We start from the raw sequence: 21,943 nt of genomic DNA on the forward strand, positions 1-21,943 counted from the left end.
TGAGCCTCGGTTTTCTCATGGTGATAACATTTCTTTGGAGTTTTGAAAAGATTAATAAATAAGACAATGTTATAGTAGACCATGACATGACTGTTAATGCTATACTGGTATACCTCGGAGATACTGAGGGTTCAGTTCTAGACCACCACAATAAAGAGACTATTGCAATAAAGCAAGCAAGTCACACTCATTTTTTGGTTTCCCATTGCGTATAGAAGTTGTATTTACACTAATGCCATCATCTATTAAGTGTGCAATAGCATTACAACTTAAACAATGTACATATCTTAATTAGAAAATACTTTATTGTTGAAAAATGCTGACCATCATCTGAGCTTCAGCAAGTCATAGTAGTCACATCAAACATCACTGATCACAAATCACCATATTATAATAATGAAAAAGTTTGAAATACTGTGAAAATTTGTGATACAGAGACACAAAGTGAGCAAATGCTGGTGGAAAAGTGGCGCTGATAGACTTGGTCCAGGCAGGGTTGCCACCAACCTTCAATTTGTAAAAAAAAAAAAAAAAAAAACCACAAAACTGTAATATCTGGGAAGCACAATAAAGTGAAGCGCAATAAAACAAGGTAGGCCTGTAGTTATTATTTTATCACTACTACTAATTTTTTAAATGTTGACTTTTAAATTAAAAGCTATGCTAACAGTGGATGTCACAATCCCATTTATGTTCTGCTTCCCCCATAGATTAAAGATCAGCACAGCAAGGTGATAAAAAGAGGTTGTGAAACTGACCCTTGGGCTTGGATTTGGGATCAGCTCTCCCAAAGCGGGCAGGCCCATCTCTACCTGGAGCAAAAGTGAGACTGAATTGTTTGGGCAATGGGTGAATGTTAACCCGAATAGTAGAGTTTCAAAAGTCAACTTTAGCTTCAGTAATAATCCAAGATGGCTTAAGAAAACAAAGTGTGTTTACTCAAGCACAGAGAACGGTATAGAGTGGGGGGCTGGGAGGCGGTGATTCTAGAATCAGGCTGCCCTAGCTTTAATCTCTACTCTGCCACTGACTAACCTTGTGGCCTTTGGAAAGTTATTTCATCTTTCTGGGCTTCAGCTTCCTCACCTGTATTATGGGCCTAATAATAGAACTTACTTCACAAACTTCGCACAAAGGTATATACACACTTGGTATATAGTATCTGACAGCCAGCTCACCCTCATAAATGTCCATGATGGTTAGTATCACTGCTGTCTTTTCAACCACACCTGGAACAAGCATCCCCAGTAATGTCATTTCCAAAATTGAAGCCTGGTGGTTCAAGCCACAACTCTGAGCACCATCCTTGATCCTTCCCATTCCCCTAGCTCCATATCCACTCTCTCAAGTGCTATTAGTTCTACCAGCAAAATACATCCTGAAACATTCACTTCCCTCCATCTCATCTTGTACCACTACAGCTTGTGCCGAGCTTCCCTACTCCTGCCTGGAAGACTGCAAGGACCCTCTAAATAGCCTTCTTTGCTTTCATGCTTGCTACTCACAAGATTGTGGTCTTCAGGGAATGCAAAACATCACCACCTGCTTACAGCCTCTGAATGCTTTTCCATCACATTTACGATAAAATACAAACTCCTGCTCAAGGTATACAAGGCCCTATTTAACGCAGACTTGCCCACCTCCATGATCATTCTCACCATGCCCTCTTCCCACACCATACTCCAGCTACACTGGCCTCCTTTCTGTTCCTGAAACACCGGGAATGTATTCCTGCCTTAAGCCCTTTGCACTTACTATTACAAGCTTTCTCCCTCCTGGGCTCTGAAAGAGGCAAGTCGTTCTGATCATTCAGGCTTCAGTTCAGATATCACCTTCTAGGAGAAACCTTCTCAGGTGACCTGCCTTAAGCAGCTCCAGCACTCTCAGATCAATTTTATTTCCACCGAAGCACTTTTCATCAGAAATAAGAAACTGATGATAACCCAATTCGTTTACTCTCATCACCTGTTCCTTCTGACAAGTGTGCAAATGGGGTGAGGACGAGAATTATACTATTCTTGTTCATCATTCTTATCTCTAGCACCTTGAACTGCTCAAATACTCCTACCATCAAATTATCTTTCATATGGTACAGACCATTGTGGTAGCACTCTCTAAACTGTCTGAATAGAGAATAAATTCAGGTATGTGAAATGGGGCACAGATGAAGTCAGGACAGTGTGTGATTCACTCCTTAGCAGATGGTGGCCCTATCACACAATGGAATTGCAACATTACCCACCTGCTGTGCTTGTTACCTGTCTCCTGCTGGAGTTTGAGTCCCATAAGGCAAGTACTTTCCATCCCTCACTGTTTTGTCCAGAGTGGGTAGAGCAGTGCTGAGTACAGACAAGCCTTTCATAAATATTTGTTGAATGAATGAATGAAGGATAAACAGAAGAGTTTTGCTCATCCATTGGGCATAAACCACTGTCCTCCTTCCTATTCTTGGGTCCAATAACTGCTAAACCGTAATGATAACAAGGGTGAGTAATGTTGCAACATTCTCTTAATTATCCAAAATGTGACATTAGCTAAATGCTTCTCAGTTTGAACTTTTAAACTTTTTCTTTGCACCTTTAAATACTTCTCTAGCCCCATGAAAATGGAAAATTAGGATATAAAACCAGGGATAGACTGTAAGCCCCATGAAGAGCAGGAATAATGTGTTTTGCTCACTGCTGTAGCTTTAGCCTCTAGCACAGTGATCTGCTTGTAGTAAATGCTAAATAAACTATTTTTAATGAACAACCAGTGGAAAATGCCTTCACTGGCAGATGTGGCCAAAATGTGATAATAACCCAAAGTGCAGACCCGCCTGTAAAATCCCCAGATTCCCTTTCTAAAGGAACTAGATGAGTATCAAGTGTAGTTACTTTCCTTTACTGACTCAACGGGGGCAAAACAAAACAAAACAAAACAGAAAAACAAAAAAAAAACCCCACAGACCTGGAATGCAGACACTTTCCTACAGTAAGTTCAGTGGAAGTCTTTGAGAGGTCTACAATTTTATTTAGAATTCAGTATAAGATGCATCTATAAATTTCTTCCTCTCTCCCAATGAGCTGCAATCCATCAAAATTTCTAAAGCAGCCATGCATAAAAAATTATTCATGGTGATTCTGCACTGGTAAACACATGCAAGGAATATGATTTCATTTGGGAGCAGGGGTGTTCAGAAGTGATGACATAGGTTAAGCTTTTAAATGCTAATCTTATCTCTTCTCAAAGCACTGGATGACTCTTATCTGTCATCCCTACCAGAGAAGGCAAAAGAAAAAAAAAAAAAGCTCACACTCACAGAACTAAATTATTTTTTTTTTTACGTCATCCAGACCCATTCCTAGTTTGACTAAAGAATAAAATCAACTACCTTTGCTTCAGAGTAACACAGGCATAATATCACTGTTCCCCTCTGACAAGAGTTGTTTGCAAGAAGCAGAAAGTTGCATGCCAGACTACTCAGGAGTGGACTCAAATGACACTCCCCCTCACCACCCCTCCTCCAAAATAGGCTTTATTATTGCATTTTCATGCTAATAAGCATGATTAAGTGGCAAACTCTTTTATTCCGATTTTTCACCATGACATCATGGAATTGTGCTGAGCATTCTCCATAATATCACCATGTAGGAAGAGACTCCAAATTCAGCAGAGAAAGGAAGATGTAGGACAGAAATAAGAAAGGAGAAGACTTTTTACAATGTATCAGGATGTGAGTAGTGGCATCACACAGTTTATTATTACTATTTTTTAAAAGGTTCTGAGTTAACAATCTTCAAAGTAAATGTCAACTATTTTGTGTTCTGAAATTCTTCCTCAAAGATGACCTGGGAAGATTATCAATTAAGCTTCCTTGTTTAATAAAACAGAAGAAGAATATGGAAAATGTACTTTAAACCCTCAAGTCCTAACTCTAAATAATGCTAGGGGAAAATAAAAAGGAACTTTCTCCTTGGGTCAGGGAAGAAGATGAGTGAGTATCCATTGCAAGATTATCCTTTGGGCTTTTTTCAAAGCAGCTGCTTTGCTGTGGAATCAAAAGTGGCTGGAGGAATACATGTAAACAGGAAGACTGCTTGGAAAGCAAAGAGATTCTCTCACCATATAGGAGAGAATGGGAATCTCAGGAAATGAAGACAGGGCCGTGTATCCAGCTAAATGAAATTTAAAAGATATGCTTCAGCTGCTATATGATTCAAGTGCCAAATCTGCACAAGCCATTTTGCACATCCACTTCATTGTTTAATTTTTGTGTGTCATCTCCTCTTCTCATTTATGGTCCTTTTTGGAGATTTTGTTTGTAAATTGAGACAGGAGGTAGATTTCACTACTTGTAATGTGATTATTATCCAAAACTTGAAAAAGTTTTATGGGTTTCAGAAATGATAACCTTTCAGTTTACACACAAAACCAAGCAGCTTACCTGATTTAAAAAACAGAAAAAAAGAAAAGGTAAAATAGGCCATGCTGTAAGGTTGCATAACTTTAACAACTTCAGAATTTTTGAAAACTTGGCATCAAAATATTGGGTTGGCCAAAAAGTTCATTTGGGTTTTTCTGTAAGATGTTATGAAAACACCCAAACGAACTTTTTGGCCAACCCAATAGTTTTGTGAATGTTTTAAAGTACACAAATCTAAAAAATGTTAACTTTAGAGCACTGAATTGTAAAGCAGTTGTATCATTGCCTTGGGTCACTAAGATGGTGACTTCTAATCACAGATGAAATCTGAAAACATCACTTCTTATTAAATCCTTCTCCAACTTTCTTCCTCCACACTTAAATACGTCTTTGATCTTGAGTAATGAAACATCGCTTTTGCTAAATTCCTTAATCACATCAGTCTTAAATCCACAAATATCATTTAAAATGAACCATCTAAATTTCTCATATTGTCTATTGTCTCATATTTCTTTCATCAATTTCTTGCTAGAGATTATACACATCAGAATCTAAAACTACACAACATCCTTTCCTTGTCTATTGCACTGGCTAACCATTAACCAACACAAACCGTGGAAAGAAAATATGAAAGGAAGCTTCTTGAAAGTGGGTGAGCTGGAAAGAAGAATTCATTTACTCTATTTATAACAGTCTTATTCATTATTATGTATCAAGAAAAACATCTTACCTAGGCAAAAAGAGAAGATGTCAGCAATACTAATACTAAGCAAACAGACTGGGTTTAAGACTAACTAGTTGTAAGATGCTGAGCGACTTGCACAACCTTCCTAAGCCCACATTCCTCTTCTGTAAATGGAAGGATGATATAACCACCCTCATAGGTGGAGAGAATCAGGGGAGATAAAAGTATGTAACATACTTAGCTCAGGACCTGGCACATGGAATGAGCATCAGAATCATCATTTTCTTCATCATCATCAGCAGCAGTATTATGTACTAAAATCCTTTCTGGCTCTTACACCCTCTATAATCTTGAATTAGCAAGCACCATCTGGTGCCTGCTATTCAACCTACTGTGTTATTTCCTTAAAAATGGCCAGCAACTTGCCCCACCTTCCTCTTTTTGTAATCCATGGTCTCTACCCTCTTCTACAACCCCAAATGGCCCACTTCTCTCTCCAAACAGAATTATGTTTGAACAACGAATGTTTGTGCCAGGTGGTACTGCATGCACAGTTATATGCGTTTCCTATGTATGACATCAATGCGTGATAGTAATGTTCCTCCTACCTTCCAAATCACCCTCCTTGGTGCCAACCCGTGTGTCAATTAAGGTCAGCAGGCATAAAACTGTAAGTACTCAGATCCATGCTTAGAATGCTACAGTCAAAGATTCAGTCAAAGATACATCTGACGTGATTCATTAACTCATAGTTTGGTTCCAAAAACCTTTACTAAGATTTTGGTGTTGTACCACTAGCTGGGGATACCAACATGAGGCGATTTAGCCAGGTAGACAGCTAAGTAAGAAGATAATTTCATTGTATTGTTTTCAATATATGATTTTTTTTTAATGCTACAGAAGCACGGGGTAAGATCACTAAACACAAGGAAAGTGGGGGCAGGGAAGAAGGGCAAACAGACTTCAGGGAGGACTTCCGAGAGGAGGAACCATCTCAGCTAGACCAGCTGGACGATGAAGAGGGGCTATCAGGGCTTTCAGGACCAAATGCAGTGTGCAATATGTCACTATTTCACTGTACTTAACAAAGTGATGCCAGCATGAAATTTACCACTCAGGGAGCAGTAGAGATAAGCAACAGCCAATCACAGAGAATCTTGTACAGTGTGTTGAGGGTTTGGACTTTATCCTGCAGGCAATGTAAAGTCAATGGAGGATTTTAACCAGGGTAGTCACATGGTCAGACTTCCATTAATAATCTAGATTGTGTGCATTAGAGAGAATCTTTAAAATTACAGAATTCACTCTCCATTTTGTTGGATAACAAAATGGATGCCCTCGGAGGGATGAACCCCATATCAACACCACATAGTTGAATTTAGGATGTGGATCTCCTATACAGTCAGAAAGTGCTTGTTCTGACTTTCCTGCCTTGCCCCCCCCGCCCCCGCCCAAGTGCCAGGACACACATTTTCAAGGAAAGATGCAAAACTAAGTCCCTTTATAATCCAGCTCTCCTAAGTGACTTATAAAAACCAATGATTCTGTCCCATTCTCCTTTGGGCCTTAAAAGAATAGACTTTGTCCTTTTTCAACATTTAAAAGAGAGTTTTGCTTTTTGGTTTCACTTGAGTCTTGGCTCAAATTGTTGTGTTAGATCCTACTCTAAACTGAACCCAAAGTTACTTCACACTTGTCTGGGTTGATAACTTAATTTTTGAGGTAGTGATAGTCAAAGATTCAGTCAAGAAACCTCTAGAAAGAGCGTTCAGATTATACAATGTCAGAAAACAGGAGCTGTTTTCTGTCTTTCACAAGCGCTTTGAACAAGTCCATCAAAAGGAACATAACAGTTTAATGTTCTGTATAAGAATGGAATGCTTGTTTACCTGAAGTAATGGACTGATAAAAGTAACGTCTGTCTTGATGGATACAAAACTTACTTGAAGATTAACCTGGACAATCAAGCCCTTAAACTCTAAATACCATCACCCACAAGAAAATAAAACCTGAATTCATAATGCAAACATTCCCAAACTGTTGATCCTACACCTTTACTAAATTCAACACATGCAAAGAAAAACAAAAACAAAAACAACAACAGCAAAAAAAAAAAAAAAAACACAACCAACTTTGAATGCAAAAATGAATTTTTCTTGAAAGCAGCTAGCATTTACCTAGGTTTTCTGGGTACCTGGCATGAAATAGCCCTTGTCATGTACTGGCTCATTTAATCCTCAAAACCACGTGAGAAGTTAAACACTATTATAAATGTCATTTTAGAAATGAGAAAATCAGAATGTTAGAAGAATTACATGATTCAAAGTCATCCAATTTGAAGAGGCGACTCCAGATCTATGCATCTCCAAAGCTATTAATACATACTATATAAAGTAGTGTGAGGCTCATTTTGGAAGACATTAATAAACTCAAAGCTTTCATGTGTTTAGAAAGTTTGAATTTTTCATTACTCAAGGCTTAGAATAATAAGTATGACCATAGGCCTCTGAATGGAACAACACACACAATAACTGGGGACGTAGCCAAGACGTGTATCAGCATTCTTGGTCACAAAGGGGGATGCTGACCCAGATCCAGACCCTTACTAATCTCAGTTCACGGTCACACAATCCAATTTCCCATAATCACCCATAACCTCTCTCTGCTTTTCAGTGACAACAGGTTTAAATAAATTATAGCCGTCACACAAGTGGAGCAAACAGACAGAGCACACTGAGCCATACTGATCTGTTAGCTGGTAGAATCCAGTCCCTAAAGATTAGAGATACTACTTATTGAACATCAGTGCTGGGTCAGCCAATTTCTATATATTATCTCATTTAATCTTTGTATTCTTCCAACCATGTAATATTATCCTTACCACCCCATTATACATACGAGGACATTGAGAAAGAAAGTAAACAACATGCACGTGGGTCTTGGTGAATAACAGAGCTAAGGACTTAAGCCTCGTTCTAACTCCAAAGTCCATGCTCCTTTGAGTGTCTGCATGAGGCCAATGAGTCAAACATTTGTACAAACACAACTTAGTTCTTAATAGTATAGCAGGAAAACGTGTTGAGTCTGAAAAGTACTTTTCTATAATAGTACAATTCTGTGAGTGACAATCACCAAGCAGGTATGCAACATCCTATTTCCAGGTTAAAAAGCTACAAAGTATTATTATTCCATTTTACAGAAGAGGAAATTCAGTTTAAGAGAAGGTTAAGCAAAGTTAAATAATTTGCTTAAGATCCCTTGGCAAGCTAGAGCCAGACGTAAAACCTTGGTGCTTTTGACACAAAAGCCATGCTCTTTCCTTTCCCTCTTGACAAGTGGTTATATTTCTGTTGATGCAGAAAATGACTTCTCCTCCCAGACAGGGAAAAGTAGATCACTCACCAATTCATGGGAAGGACTCATGTTCTGTCCCCCCAATTCCAAGTATAGCACAGAGTTTAGGAATGTAGGCTCTAGTTCCAGACCGCCTGGTTCATAAGCCAGCTCCACCACGTATTAGCTCTGTGACCTTGGGCACAGTATAGAAAGAAGTAACTTCGCTCTAGGTAAAATATCTTGCGATTATAATTATACACATTTAGCTCTTTTTCAGTTTTTGGTTAAAGTAGGGAATGAAAACAATTATTCAGGACTAAAGTGAATTCCAAGCCTGAGGTATTTGGATAAATTGCTTGAACTTTCCCTTTCATTCTGACAATGGAGACTTTGTAATTAAAGTCACTTTCTTAAGAAAGGAGTCACCACTGTTGATAAGCTTACCATTTGTTTAATGCTATTAGGATTTCCTAGGTGCCTGGCACTGGACTAAGGGCTTTTTGTGGATTATTTCATTTAATCTTCACAACCACCTTTGAGAAATGTACTCCTGCTCTCCATCTTTGGCAGATGGGGAAACTGAGGCTCTGAGGATTAGCCAACCAAAGTGGGTCATCTAACTGCAGTCTATTTGGTTCATCACATCTCTGTTCTGTTGTTTCCTTCACCTGTGTTCAAATGATTCCAGGACCTTTTAGCGAACAACTTCATTTCCGCTAAACTGATAAATTACATAGCGATGCTGCCGCTAAGGGTGCTCCAACAGTCGATTGTTTCAAAAAATAGTAACATCAATGCAGAAAATGAATTTTTACTATTCATGCAGTTGGACTGACAAGGAATTACAAAGCAAAGGTCACAACTTTAATGGCTGGTAGCTTTAACAAACAGACATAAGCATAAAGACATTATTAAGTAGTTTTCTAAAAATGATCACCGCCACTTAAAATTGTGTTTGGGGCTTCCCTGGTGGCGCAGTGGTTGGGAATCTGCCTGCCAATGCACGGGACACGGGTTCGAGCCCTGGTCTGGGAAGATCCCACATGCCGCGGAGCAAATGGGCCCGTGAGCCACAACTACTGAGCCTGCGCGTCTGGAGCCTGTGCTCCGCAACAAGAGGTCCGCGCACCGCGATGAAGAGTGGCCCCCTCTTGCCACAACTAGAGAAAGCCCTCGCACAGAAACGAAGACCCAACACACCCAAAAATAAATAAATAAATAAGTAAATTAAAAAATAAAATAAAATAAAATTGTGTTTGGAAACAGCATGAAAATAGAGCAAACTGATTAAAGTAATCCCCAAAGCATCTTTTCTCCCCCAAGAAGTTATTTTGCAACACAATTTTCAAATATTTAAAAACCTCCCCTCTGCCAAGAAAAGTACCATTTTATTTTGAAAGACACCAAGGTTTCGGCAGTAATTCTTAATTCCATAAATTAAAATGGCATTTTTCCAGTTTACAAGGACCTCCCACACAACAGGTCAGCTGAGGCAGGCATTCGATGGCTAAGGAGACGGAGGTGGGAGAGGCTGGGGACCACGCCCTGGCTCCCTGACTTGTGGGAGTGCTGCTGCTCTGCACAGCCATTTACCCCCCTGGCTGGTACTGAGGAGCTCAATCAGAAGCAACCCCTCACTCTCCCCGGGAGCCCTGCTTTGCCTGCTGTCAGCCTTCCCCTTATAGGATTAAAAAACCATCATCTTCACATGCAAATTTTTTTAAAAAACAGGCTTGAGGGGGCTTCCCTGGTGGCGCAGTGGTTGAGAGTCTGCCTGCCAATGCAGGGGACACGGGTTCGAGCCCTGGTCTGGGAAGATCCCACATGCCACGGAGCAACAGGGCCCGTGAGCCACAACTGCTGAGCCTGCGCGTCTGGAGCCTGTGCTCTGCAACAAGAGAGGCCACGATAATGAGAGGCCCGCACACCGCGATGAAGAGTGGCCCTCGCTCGCTGCAGCTGGAGGGGGCCCTCACACAGAGGCGAAGATCCAACACAGCTAAAAAAATAAATTAAAAAAAAAAAATTCAATGTTGTAATTCTTGAATTTCTCTCTAATTAAAAAAAAAAAAAAAGAGTGGCCCCCGCTTGCAACTGGAGAAAGCCCTCGCACAGAAACGAAGACCCAACGCAGCCATAAATAAATAAATAAATAAATTTAAACAAACAAAAAAAGGCTTGAGTCTTACAGATTGTATGTATATGTATATTTAAATATGGGTTCATTCCATTGACGTGGTTCAATGGAATCTAGTTTTTAGAATTACACAGGCTTGGCTCCAAATCCAAGCTCTTCCACTTACTTGCAAATTTTTTCCCTTTTAATCTTGGGCAAGTGTTCTTAATCTCTCTGAACTTTAGTTTCCTTATTTGTTAAAAAAAAAATGATATCAATAATAATATCTGCTTCATAACATTTTTTTTTTTTTTTTTTTTTGCTAGAATCAAATGAGATATTCCTGTGCAGTTTGTGGCCTGGCGCCTCATCTATTGCGAGTAATCAACGGATATTAACGTATTAACTAGTCTTATTACTTCATTCTTTCTCTTATTTTTTTTTTTTGGCCATGCCCCGTGGCATGTGGGATCTTAGTTCCCGGACCAGGGATCAAACCCATGCCCTGTGCATTGGAAGTGCGTAGTCTTAGCCACTGGACTGCCGGGGAAGTCCCCTATCCTTTCTCTTCTTAAGCAGCTTGTCTTTTGGCCTATTTTGTATAACTGTTGCCTTTCATAGAAAGGGGAGAATGATAAAGGGGGTAAAATTGGAGGAAAATTTTGTTTAGTTTGCTAAGAGTGCTTGAGAGTGTTAAAGAAGGTAGATTGTGTATAAATAAGGCAGTTAAGGTATTAAGCTCTATTATTTTAATTCATTTATTCATGCAAGCCCTATAGCCAAAGGCAGGAACTGTGAACAATGAATTTATGTCTTACAGCATGTGGATTTGCTGAAAGATTCCATGATTCGCTCTTCTTGCAGAGAAGGAACTTATTATTTACTAAAAGCAAGTCCCTGTGCCCTTACACAGCCTATCTCACGTAATCATGACATCAGTACTACCATTTTAAAGATTGGGAAGGAGAAGTTCAGAGAGAAACACTTACTGAAAGGCACACTGCTAGTAAGCGGCTGAACCACTACTACATTTGATTCAGTCCAGTGTTTTCTGTATTCTCACATGCCCACCAGTTTCACTTAGTAAATAATAGTGCACATTCACTGAAAATTAATACTGTAAATGGGGAACAAAGTAGCCTTTCTAATCATCAACCAGACACATCTGTGTATAACAGAGCCAGGATAGTAGTTAAAATTTGCCTTCTGTTAAAAAAAAAAAAGAAAAAGGCTTCTAAAAAAGGTTATTGGCACTTAACAACCTGAAATCAGGCATTTATTTATTCAACAACATTCCATCTGTGTTCACTGAACCTCTAGTATGAGCCACTCTGCTAGGTAACTGGAATCACAAAATTTTTGTTGCCAACTATTACAGGCAACTGTTTTTAATATCTGAATTGTGTTTGCTTTTGATTTAATGTTCCTATAAGCAGAACATGTATCTTTGAGGTTCTAAATAGGCCGCACTAACTCTGTGGTAGTGCCAGCTAAATCTCTTTGGGTGTTAATCATGACCATAAAACACCTGGAGTTGGCAAGTTAAAGACCTTTTCCTCTTCTGTGAATTGGGGTTTAAAAAAACAGTACCTACCTCCCAGAAGAAAAGTTCTTTGAATTCATCTTGGAACTGTTTTCTATTAAGTGCCATTTTGGCACGATCTTATTATCAGGGTGATTTGATTTTACAAAACAATCATGAAAGTATTTAAAATGGATACACATTTAAATGTCAAATGCTTGACACAGACTGTAGTAAATTTCATTCCTTCAAGCTGAATCATTTATGTGTGACATTTATACAGAAATGCAAACAATAAATGGTCAAATCGATAAAAGTCTATGGAATTGTTTAAGAATAAGAAAGATCCAAATTTCAAATGGGGAACTATTTTTTATGGTCCACTATTTTCTAGTACTGTTAAGATGTAGAGTACCATTATGGCCATAGTACATTATAAACAAACGTGTCCTAAACTTTTAAAGTATTTTCCTGGGCAGGGGTTAAGAATTAGAAAAAACAAAACTGTTACAATTTGTTGCGTAACAATGGAAGGATTATATAAACCCTATTTTGTCGTTGGATGCTTTTCTACATAGAATTAATTTCATCCAGTACTAAAAACATTATACTAATATCCTCCTTTTGATTCTTCATGAACGTTTTCTAACTACTTTATTATCCCTGCATTTTAGCAACCCCTTTGCACCACCTGGAAGCAGAAAACACCAGCCCAGCTCCTTTACTGTGATAATTTATCTTTCTAACAAACAGTAGAGTGACCTGTGTTAGTTCTCCACCTAACAGAACACATCAGAGATCTCTGGGTAGGGCCGGCTGAAGATAGCAGCTTTCTAAAATCGCCAGAGATCCAAACTAAAGTAATGACAGAGGTTTTAGTCGGTCATCAAAAATGGAAATCCCTAACGTGTTGACTATTTCAGAAGTGTCAAACTGTAGGTTTAACACAGAACCAGAAATAACGATGTGTGACTGCCGGGGTTTGTTTTGCAATCCTTGGGTTTTCTAGATCACATTAGAAACCATTTTATATGAAGCACCTCTACCCTGCCTCCCTCCTCCCATCTAAAGTTCTGCAGTGAATGTAAATTTTAACAGCCATCCATGTGGACAACGCATCCCAGGAAGGGTGCAAGGCCTTTATAAACACAACCTACTTTCTTTGCAACACTCTTCTTGGAAATCAAGGAATCTGTGTTTTCACAAGGCAGCTGTCTAGGAAGGCTTTGCGAAAGGGACCCCAAGTAAACAGTGGAAAACTCGGCACAACGGGGTTCCTCACAATAGACAACCACTATTAAGCTGTAATTTTTAGAGGCGACCTGGTTTACTACCACTCAAACACTGGCATTTAGAAAAACAGGCCAATTACGAGATGTGATTCAGCCCTGGACTTTAGTAAAGGCACTTAAATGGAAAGGTCCTTGGCTTCAGAGATTTCAAGTCAAGGGGAAAAAGAGGCAAAAGTGCTAAGCACCCACAGGGCTTTTAAACAAAAGATGAACTTCTGCTCCTGAAAGGGCAACAGAGTATGTGTATGCAAGACAAACAACGGCCCCCTTCAGGCTGTGCTCTGTCCTCCCTGGTCTCCAGTGGGGGCACAGTATGCAGTCAGAGTACATTATACAGTGGGGATGCCCTTTCTGCAAAGGTGAAGGAGGCTGGGGCTTACTTTTTCAAGTGAGCACTGACGATGGCTTTGCTCTCGCTCTCTCGTCTTGTGCACCCTTTTGCATGGTCACCCTAGAGAGCAAAGGCATTCTTTGCAAGGCCACTGTCAGATTTTTGAGCTGCTGTCTGTGCACCAGGAACACAGAAAAGGCACCCTAACTGCCCCCTTAGAGACTACATTCTAATCAGCAGCACTCCAAGCCCCAAGGCAACAGCTACACCTGCAAAGTCAAGTGCTGAATTCCTTCATCCAGATAAATGAAAGATAGCTACTGCTGCTTTTTTAAAGTGTCTGGATCATTGCCTCAATTCTGAACATGGTTTTAGCAGGAAGTTCACTAGATTTTGCTGGTGCTTAGAGCAGAAGAGCATTATCATCATTGTCACAGCTCTATTTTCTGCGGAATCCGTGGTCTCTTGCCTGGAGGAGGGGGTTCAGACCCGCAAAAAGTCAGGGCAAGGAGAGACTGAGACTCGGCAACGTGCCATCCACAGAAACCGTCTTTCCCGGAGGCAGAAGGGCTGCTCCCTCCTTTTTCAGCCTCTGTGTCTCCAGCTGCAGACCTCTCCCCTTCACTCTTCTTCTCAGGGTTAACTCTAGGGCACAATATTACTGAGGCTCAGTGACTTGCCCAAGACTTGCCCAAGACTACGAAGATCCAGTGACTGGCCCTGGAGCCAGAGCCAAGTGCAGGGTCCGTACCTCTGATTCCCTCCACAAAAGTTCTTTCCACTACAGGATCAAATTCTCTCCATTTCTACTCCACGCACACAGCTATTGGAGACCGCAGGGGTAGAAACAATAAGCAAATATGGAGAGGCAGACATTCATTAGTTATGTAAGATGACCTCCTCTGGCTGTCTGACTTTGCCTTATGATTCTTCTTCACTCAGAGGATTTAAAGATTGGAAGAGAGAAAGTAAAGAGCCCCTTCAACTATGGATATTGCCAAAATAGCAAGTGCAAATACCATTCTTGTTATAGAGAAATACCAAGTAGCAGGTGAAAAGGCTAAAAGTACAACAGTCTAAGTTGAAATCTCCTTCATTTCTCCCCATTGTCTGCTTTATTATCATAAAACAATGGTTAAAATTTCTATTCACACCAAAGCAATGACTACATGAATCTCAGAACCAAAGGAAGCTAAAATGCCATCTGGTTCAAACATCTATTTTACTAGTACCTTAGACATAGAGAATTTTAGAACTGGAAGGCACTTAGAAATCACCTAGTCCTACTCTCTCATTTTACAGCGGAGGAAAGAGAGATTCAAATGCCTGCCCGAAGTCATACAACATAGTACCTGCGCTAATAAATGAACTCCATCCCCTAATAACCAAGTCAACGTGGCAGCCTAGAAAAAACAGTAAAATGTAGTCAAAAGACAAAGAGAGTTACGTAACGGACAGTCTTCCTTTAGATGACACACACTGCAATTTTAGAAAAAGATCCACGAGGCCTAATTATGAGAAAATCACCCCCTATCACCTCCATTTTTCTGGACAGAAGGAAATAGGTAGAGATGGGATAATGACAATTCTCTCCAACTCCCAGCCCCTGTAAACAATTTTTAGCATGCCCATAATTAAGCGAAAAGGCAAAAACACCTCACTGCATCTATAAATCAGTAAGGCTATAGTCAATGGTTTTTATGAGACGAAGTCTAAACAAAATAACCCTGAAAACAGATTATAAAAGCATCCTGGTGTTCCTTCAATTTGTTTTATAAATTGTTCTGACTACACAGGTGACTAACACCAAAAAAGAGAGTCTCCTGCAGCTGCTTATGATTCATGTACTAGAAAACAAAGATAAAAGATCACTCCTGACAGATTTATATCCAAACGCCTTACCCTAATTTACGAAAGGGAACATTAAGGTAACTGAGAAAAGAAAAAAAAAAAAAATCTCCCAAACTTGCATAATGAAAAAAATTAAAATGTCACCACATGTTGCCTGGTAAAGACCATAAAGACACCCTGCAGACATGAACGCTTGTCCTCACTCTGAAGAGCAAGTTCAAGAACACCAAGGACAGGAAACTGACCCAGTCTCTTTAGTCTAAAATGAAATAAAATAAACCCTCAGAGTCAGACAAAGGGAACTTAGAAAGCAAGAGTATGGAAATACAGAAGTGAATCGGAGATGGTGATTATATTCCCATTTTCTATTCCAATTTTCAATTTTAACTCTCTTATTTTCGCTTTTTAAGAAAAACTTTAAAGCATTTATCATCTCTCCTGCCACAGATAGCCTTTCTTTTCACATTCCTGATTTGATAGTACAAACAGGTATCAGTTTATAAGGCTGAATGCAGAGATCCAGATTTATGAAAATTTGGTCTCTGTGCTTTGATGGTTAAGCATCATTTACCTGCAAAAGCTAGTTTTTTTTTCTGGCTTTTAAGTTAGTCGGCAGGCAATTCTCTTCTCAGGGATAATACATTCAGGCTGTAACTACAGTGAGCCACTGTGCTGGGATACAGACATATATAAAATCTCATTTAATCCTTACAGGTCTTTATAACTATTTTATAATCATTGTACAGATTGCAAAATGGAAATCCCAAGAAGTTAAACCATGTGCCTAAAGTCATTTGTCTTCCCAGTGGTAAAACAGGAATTAGAATCAAAGTCTTGAAAAGCTAGAACCTAAGATCTCTCCACTATATCTCAGGTGTTCCCTACACATGGATGGGGAAGGGCACATGCAGTGGGGCTCGCCGGACCATGCAAGAAACCTCCAGTTTCAGACTAGCTATTTGGGGAGAATTTTTTTTTTAATGTTATTGATGGTGATGGAAAGATTTCAATAACCCTATCATTATAGAATAAATGTGATTCATAATTTGCTATCTCCAAATCAGCAGTTAGATATAAATAAAATTTGGCGATTTTAATTGGTTTGGCTCAGGCCTTCAGACTTCCATATGGTTATTTTCCTTGTTTTATGTTACATGTAATCGACTTAGCACTTGAGTTTTAAAGTCTTGGCAGAATCTATCAATTAAAAGCTACAAAAATTAGGATTGTTCAAAGCACACATTCCAAATGGAGTGATTTTAAGGACAAAATTAAAAAATGCTCTTTTCATAAATGTTAAAGTTTTCTATAAACTTGCATCATCACCCAGATGACAAACTTCATACAGACAAAAGAGAGAGATTTTCTCTGGAAAAACAAAAGCTAATAAGCATTCTATTTGCTTCTTCTGAGAACTAATGTGTGCCCAAAATGGCCTTTTCTACACCGTTTGCCAGATGAATTTTTCCTATCTTCATATTTCTAAAACTGACAGCAGTCGTGAAAACTCTCACAGACCATCTCAAAACTAAAATGTAAGTACAACATCAATAAACATGGCGCCAGCCCTTTTAAACTGATAGCACTTTTCTAATTGGTCTTGCAAATTAAGATGTTCAATTGTTATTTAATATACCAGTTTATCAGAGTATTACACTGAAAAAGAAATGATTATACATTGAAATAGATGTTCTTTCTAAGCCAGAGACACAATTCCCTTCAGAAAACATAAAACCACACAATATGGATAAAATACATTCAGAAATCTGAAAAATGCAAAATGCTTTCATTTCTGTAGACTTGTGACTAAACTTATTGTTAAAATTGCTCCTCATGACTACTGCCCGTGTAATTATTTCCCATATGCTAAAAGTTCATCACACGTGCTAAATAAATTAAAGAATCATTTATCAAACCTCAAGTGGTCGTTGGTGAATTTCCACATTTATTTAGCTTGACTGAGAGTCCAGAATGCCTGATGTCCCTGTGATTCTTGGAGAGCTGCACAATTCAAGTGTATTTTTAAAATTATCGTTAAATTCTCATTTTATATCTTGGGTAATGGAAGGGTACACAACTGTTTGTTTTATAACAGAACTCTGGAATTGACGCCATCTTTATAAATGATTATTTAAACTACTGAATGTTAATAGATATTCCTCCCTGGCAAGTATAACATTAGATTCAGTAGAACAATCTTACATCTTAATGTCAGATTTCCTTATACTACTCTCCATCCATACAGAGTTGCACCGGAAATTTCTTTGTAACTTTTGGATTAGAAAATTTAACAATATGAATGAGGATCTAAGCACCCCCCCCATTTCCACTGATTATTTCATTGATTTCATGCTATTTCCAGGGTCCCCTTTTTCAATGGCAAGAATGTGGAATTGCTAGAAGTATCTTTAAAGGAAACCTTGAAGGTCAGTAGATCCCAAGCAATGAATGCCTTCATTCACCAAGGGCACTGCCCTCCTTTGCCTTCAGTCCTTTAACAGCAGCAAGTTCTCCCAAAGGGCTTGCACTTTTACTTGGCCTGAGTAGGTCACATTTCTAAAATACTTAGCTGTCTGCAGTGTCTCTGGTCAGTAGTACTGAGTCACTAACACCAAGGAGTTTCAGGCTAGTTTGACCTCTTTCTAGTTTTCAATGGAATTATCCCATGTAATCCAATTTACACAGCCATTTAATCAAAGTGAGAAAGGAGATTACAGAGCTCACATTTGTTTTGCAAAGCAAGGGTGCAAGGATCATCAATCCTACTGACTCTCAAAGTGACTTGATAGTACATCGCCCCCCTTTGGATTGTTGGTCATTAACCTGATCTGTCTCCAGTGATCTTGTTTAAATAGGAAGGTTTAGGCTCTTTTCCTGAACTAGAAGGTAGAGGTTTCTCCACCCACATCTCACCACTACCATTCACGTGAGCAGATGCTACTATAACAAAGAATTGGTTCCCCGTCCGCCCGTGCTTATTATTCCACAAAGCAGAAAGCATGTACGAATCAAGTAATTACATTAAAACTTCTCTTCTGTTGCCAGTCTTTAACATTTGCATTTCAGCAGCCCACTGTGGTGATCCCAGGTGCTTTGCCTATAAACTAACCTGCTTGCAGGAGAGGAACCTGCGCTCCGCTCCTCTCCTCGGTCTTGGGCAGCTGCCCTAGACTACACAAACCTTTCTGCTAGGCCATGTCCCTCCCTCCTGCCCTTTTCCACACGGGTGCAATAGGCTCGAGTCTTCCTACTCCCCTCTGAATGTGTACCCTTCCCAGGTCTAGACACCTATTTAAAATATGACACTAAGTATGTCATGAAATAAAGCATTTTCAGCACGTTCTAAACTGAAGATCTGTACAAACCTTTTCCCCACCACTTCCACCCCTTCGACACACTTCAGGAATTGCAATCTCCGACAGCACCTCTGGGGGGTGAAAGGGCAGCCTTACCCAACCCGCAGCAGATAACAGAAAAATTCCTAAGGGGAGAAGTAAGTAGAGGTAAGACCTGCAGTGGCAAAAAGAACTGTGCATGGGAGTACAGTGGCGGCCCTTTCTAAACGACAATCCAGATATATGCTGCAAGAAAAAACAACAAAAACAAAACTAATTGTACCCCTGGACGGTGCTGTACCACTGTGCTTCTGTATAATGCACAATTTTGCAGCACTGGGAATTACCTCAATAACTACCATCAGAGGTGCCCATTAAAACACACACACACAACTTTTTCTCTTCTGTAATGGAAGAAAGTGGGTGCAATGTGGAGGTATTACCCCCTCTAGAGCTCTCTTGCCTAGAGCCGCAAACCTAGCAGACGCCGCGGGAGTCAAGTTTCCCGGGGCTGGCCGGGCAGGTTCTCCGCCCAGCCGAACGCGGCCACGAAGGAACTCTGGGTTGGCTAAGTTCCAGCGGCTGCACCCGCGTCCGCACGAGCCAGGTACCCACCCAGGGGCTGCACAAAAATCTGGGTGCGCGAGCGAGCGTGGCGCGTGGGGAGCTGTTGTGTAATGTCCCCGAAATCCACGGGAAAATGCCTCCGGTGCAAAGACATGCCTTTCAGTAATCCCTTAAACTCTCCGGCCAAAGAACAGATCCTTCCATCTTACAGGAATTGCGGGTCCCGACTGACAGCTCCCAACTTAAGGGCTGCAGCTCCAAACTTGACACGGGCTCCCTCTCATCACTCCCACTCCTCCTCTCCCAGGCTCACCCGGGCCGGGCGGCTGGGGCTCGCACGCCACGCCCGCCTCCCCAGCGCCCTCCAGGCTCTTCCGGCAGGCACAGCCCCGAACGCCCCGGCACTTGGGGCCGGGACGCGCCGGCCTCCAGGCGCGATTTTCTTGGAGAGCCGGCGAGCTCCCGGGCGCGCCCTACTCACTTGTGTCTTCTTCATAAGGAAAGGCAGCGCTGTGATCCAGCCCAGGCAGCGGTGTGGCAACTCCGTTTAGCTGTTCTGGAGCTCCAGCATATTGCATGAGCAGCGGCTGCAGATAGTCCATGCATTGGGTAGCCCGAGCGCAACGCCCTCTCCACTGCCCGTGCTTCGCGCAGCGTTCCCGGTCCCTGCGAGAGGCGGCGAGTGAAGCCCGAGCTAGGCAACCGCCAGCACTTTTATACAGCTCCCTCCCGCCTACTCCGGACACGCCTCCTTCCCTTCCGGAGCTCCGGGGAAGCGAGACTGGGCTGGGGCACGGGAGGGAGACCCGGGAGGGCGGCCGGAGCCCCGCGAATACACCAGAGTTGGACAAATCAAGCCAAGCGCGTCCCCTCGCCGGGGGGCCCGTGTGCGCACGGCCGGGAGGCCACCAGGGCGCGGGGGCGCCGAGGGTGAAGCTGGACACCATGCAGCCGCCGCTCGCGCTGCACGCGGGTAGTGGAGAGTCCCTGCTCGGCCTCTCAGCTCCGCCGGGGCTCACCTGGCACCGCCGGGGGACGGAAGGAGTACCTCGCGCGCTGGCGAGGGCCCGGAGCTCCCTCTTTTCTGTAGAGACGGTGCGGGAGAGGTCACTGGGGGCCTAGCAAACAATTCGCCCCTTCCTGCTTTATGGAAATGTTTTTAAAGCTTAATTAGGATCTATATAGTGAGGCCATTGTCTTACCTTTGTTTTTTTTAAACAGTTACTTTAGTGAATGAATATTTAATCATTGAAATAACTGTTGACTCAGGATTGAATACTGCTAAGGGAGATGCTGTTTCCAGAATGGTTTACTGCTGTTTCTTTAGAAATTAAGATTGAAAGAGAAGCGATAGGTTATTAAACGCGGAGATCACCAACCCAGCCAGAGTTTTGAAAACTGTACTTTTTTGCTGGAGAAGGTTTTGGAGTCGGAAAGATAATGCAACAACAGTAATAGTAGATAAAACCATTATATGATGCACTTAATTACATACCAGGCGCCGCGCCGTGCTAAGTACTTTACAGAGATTATCTCGTCAAATCTTTTCCATAAATCTATTGTATAGGTCCTGTCATTTTTATTCCCAGTTTATAGTTGATGAAACAGTCTTAGGTCAATTTTCCCAAACCACAGCTAGGAAATGGCAGAACTTAATTTGAATCCAGAGCCCTGGCTATACAGCTTTTTGTTTGTTTGTTTTGGGCTGCGTTGGGTCTTCGCAGCTGCGTGTGGGCTTTCTCTAGTTGCCCGATCGGGGGGCTACTCTTGATTGCGGTGCTCGGGCTTCACATTGCGGTGGCTTCTCTTGTTGCGCAGCACGGGCTCTAGGCCTTCGGGGCTTCAATAGTTGTAGCTCGGGGGCTCTAGAGCGCAGACTCAGCGAGCCATGTGAGATCTTCCCGGACCAGAGATCAAACCCGTGTCCCCTGCATTGGCAGGCAGATTCTTAGCCACTGCGCCACCAGGGAAGTCCCCTATAGAGCTTTTAAAAAATACTTAAAACAAATATTAACTCTCCAAACCCCGCCCCCCGCCCCCCCCACCCCCCGCTTTTTTTTAAGTCTGAGCTGTGTCTTCATTGCCGTAGGCGGGCTCCAAAACCCTTTTATATTTGTTCTTATAACTGGAGAACACTAAAAAGCATTTTATTAATTTTTTTAAAGAAAATATTTACTAGACATTAACATCAATAATCTATGAAATAAGAATAATGTGTAAATTTAGGAATTAGGTATTTTAATAAGAGAGTAAGATTCCAAATTTGCCTTAATTAGTTCAGTGTGCCTCTTTTACAAACGAATATGCCAAACCTATAACCATAAGAAACAAGAAACTAGGTAAAATTTGAAGCTCGCTGTGTCAATTTTCTATCACTGCTGTAACAAATAACCAAAACTTAATCACTTTAAACAACAACATTTATTATCTTGCAGTTTGGAGGTGAGAAGTCCAAAATGGATCTCCCTGGGCTAAATGTTGGCAGGGCTGTGTTCCTTATAGA

The 21,943-nt window shown here is 41.0% G+C and overlaps 1 protein-coding gene across 2 annotated transcripts in view; it reads right to left on the bottom strand.

Moving 5' to 3' along the window:
• Positions 1–20,144, bottom strand: part of KITLG (KIT ligand) — an 86,468-nt gene extending 66,324 nt beyond the window's left edge. The window contains exon 1 of one of the 2 annotated variants that reach the window (XM_059936644.1): positions 19,922–20,144. In XM_059936644.1, coding sequence (XP_059792627.1) covers positions 19,922–19,936 — 15 coding nt within the window. In that variant the 5' untranslated portion in view covers positions 19,937–20,144. The remainder of the gene's footprint in view (positions 1–19,921) is intronic. The other variant, XM_059936643.1, reaches the window with a different exon arrangement.
• Positions 20,145–21,943: the final 1,799 nt, after the last annotated feature.

The sequence above is a fragment of the Balaenoptera ricei genome, chromosome 10 (assembly GCF_028023285.1).
Source record: "Balaenoptera ricei isolate mBalRic1 chromosome 10, mBalRic1.hap2, whole genome shotgun sequence".
NCBI lineage: Eukaryota > Metazoa > Chordata > Mammalia > Artiodactyla > Balaenopteridae > Balaenoptera > Balaenoptera ricei.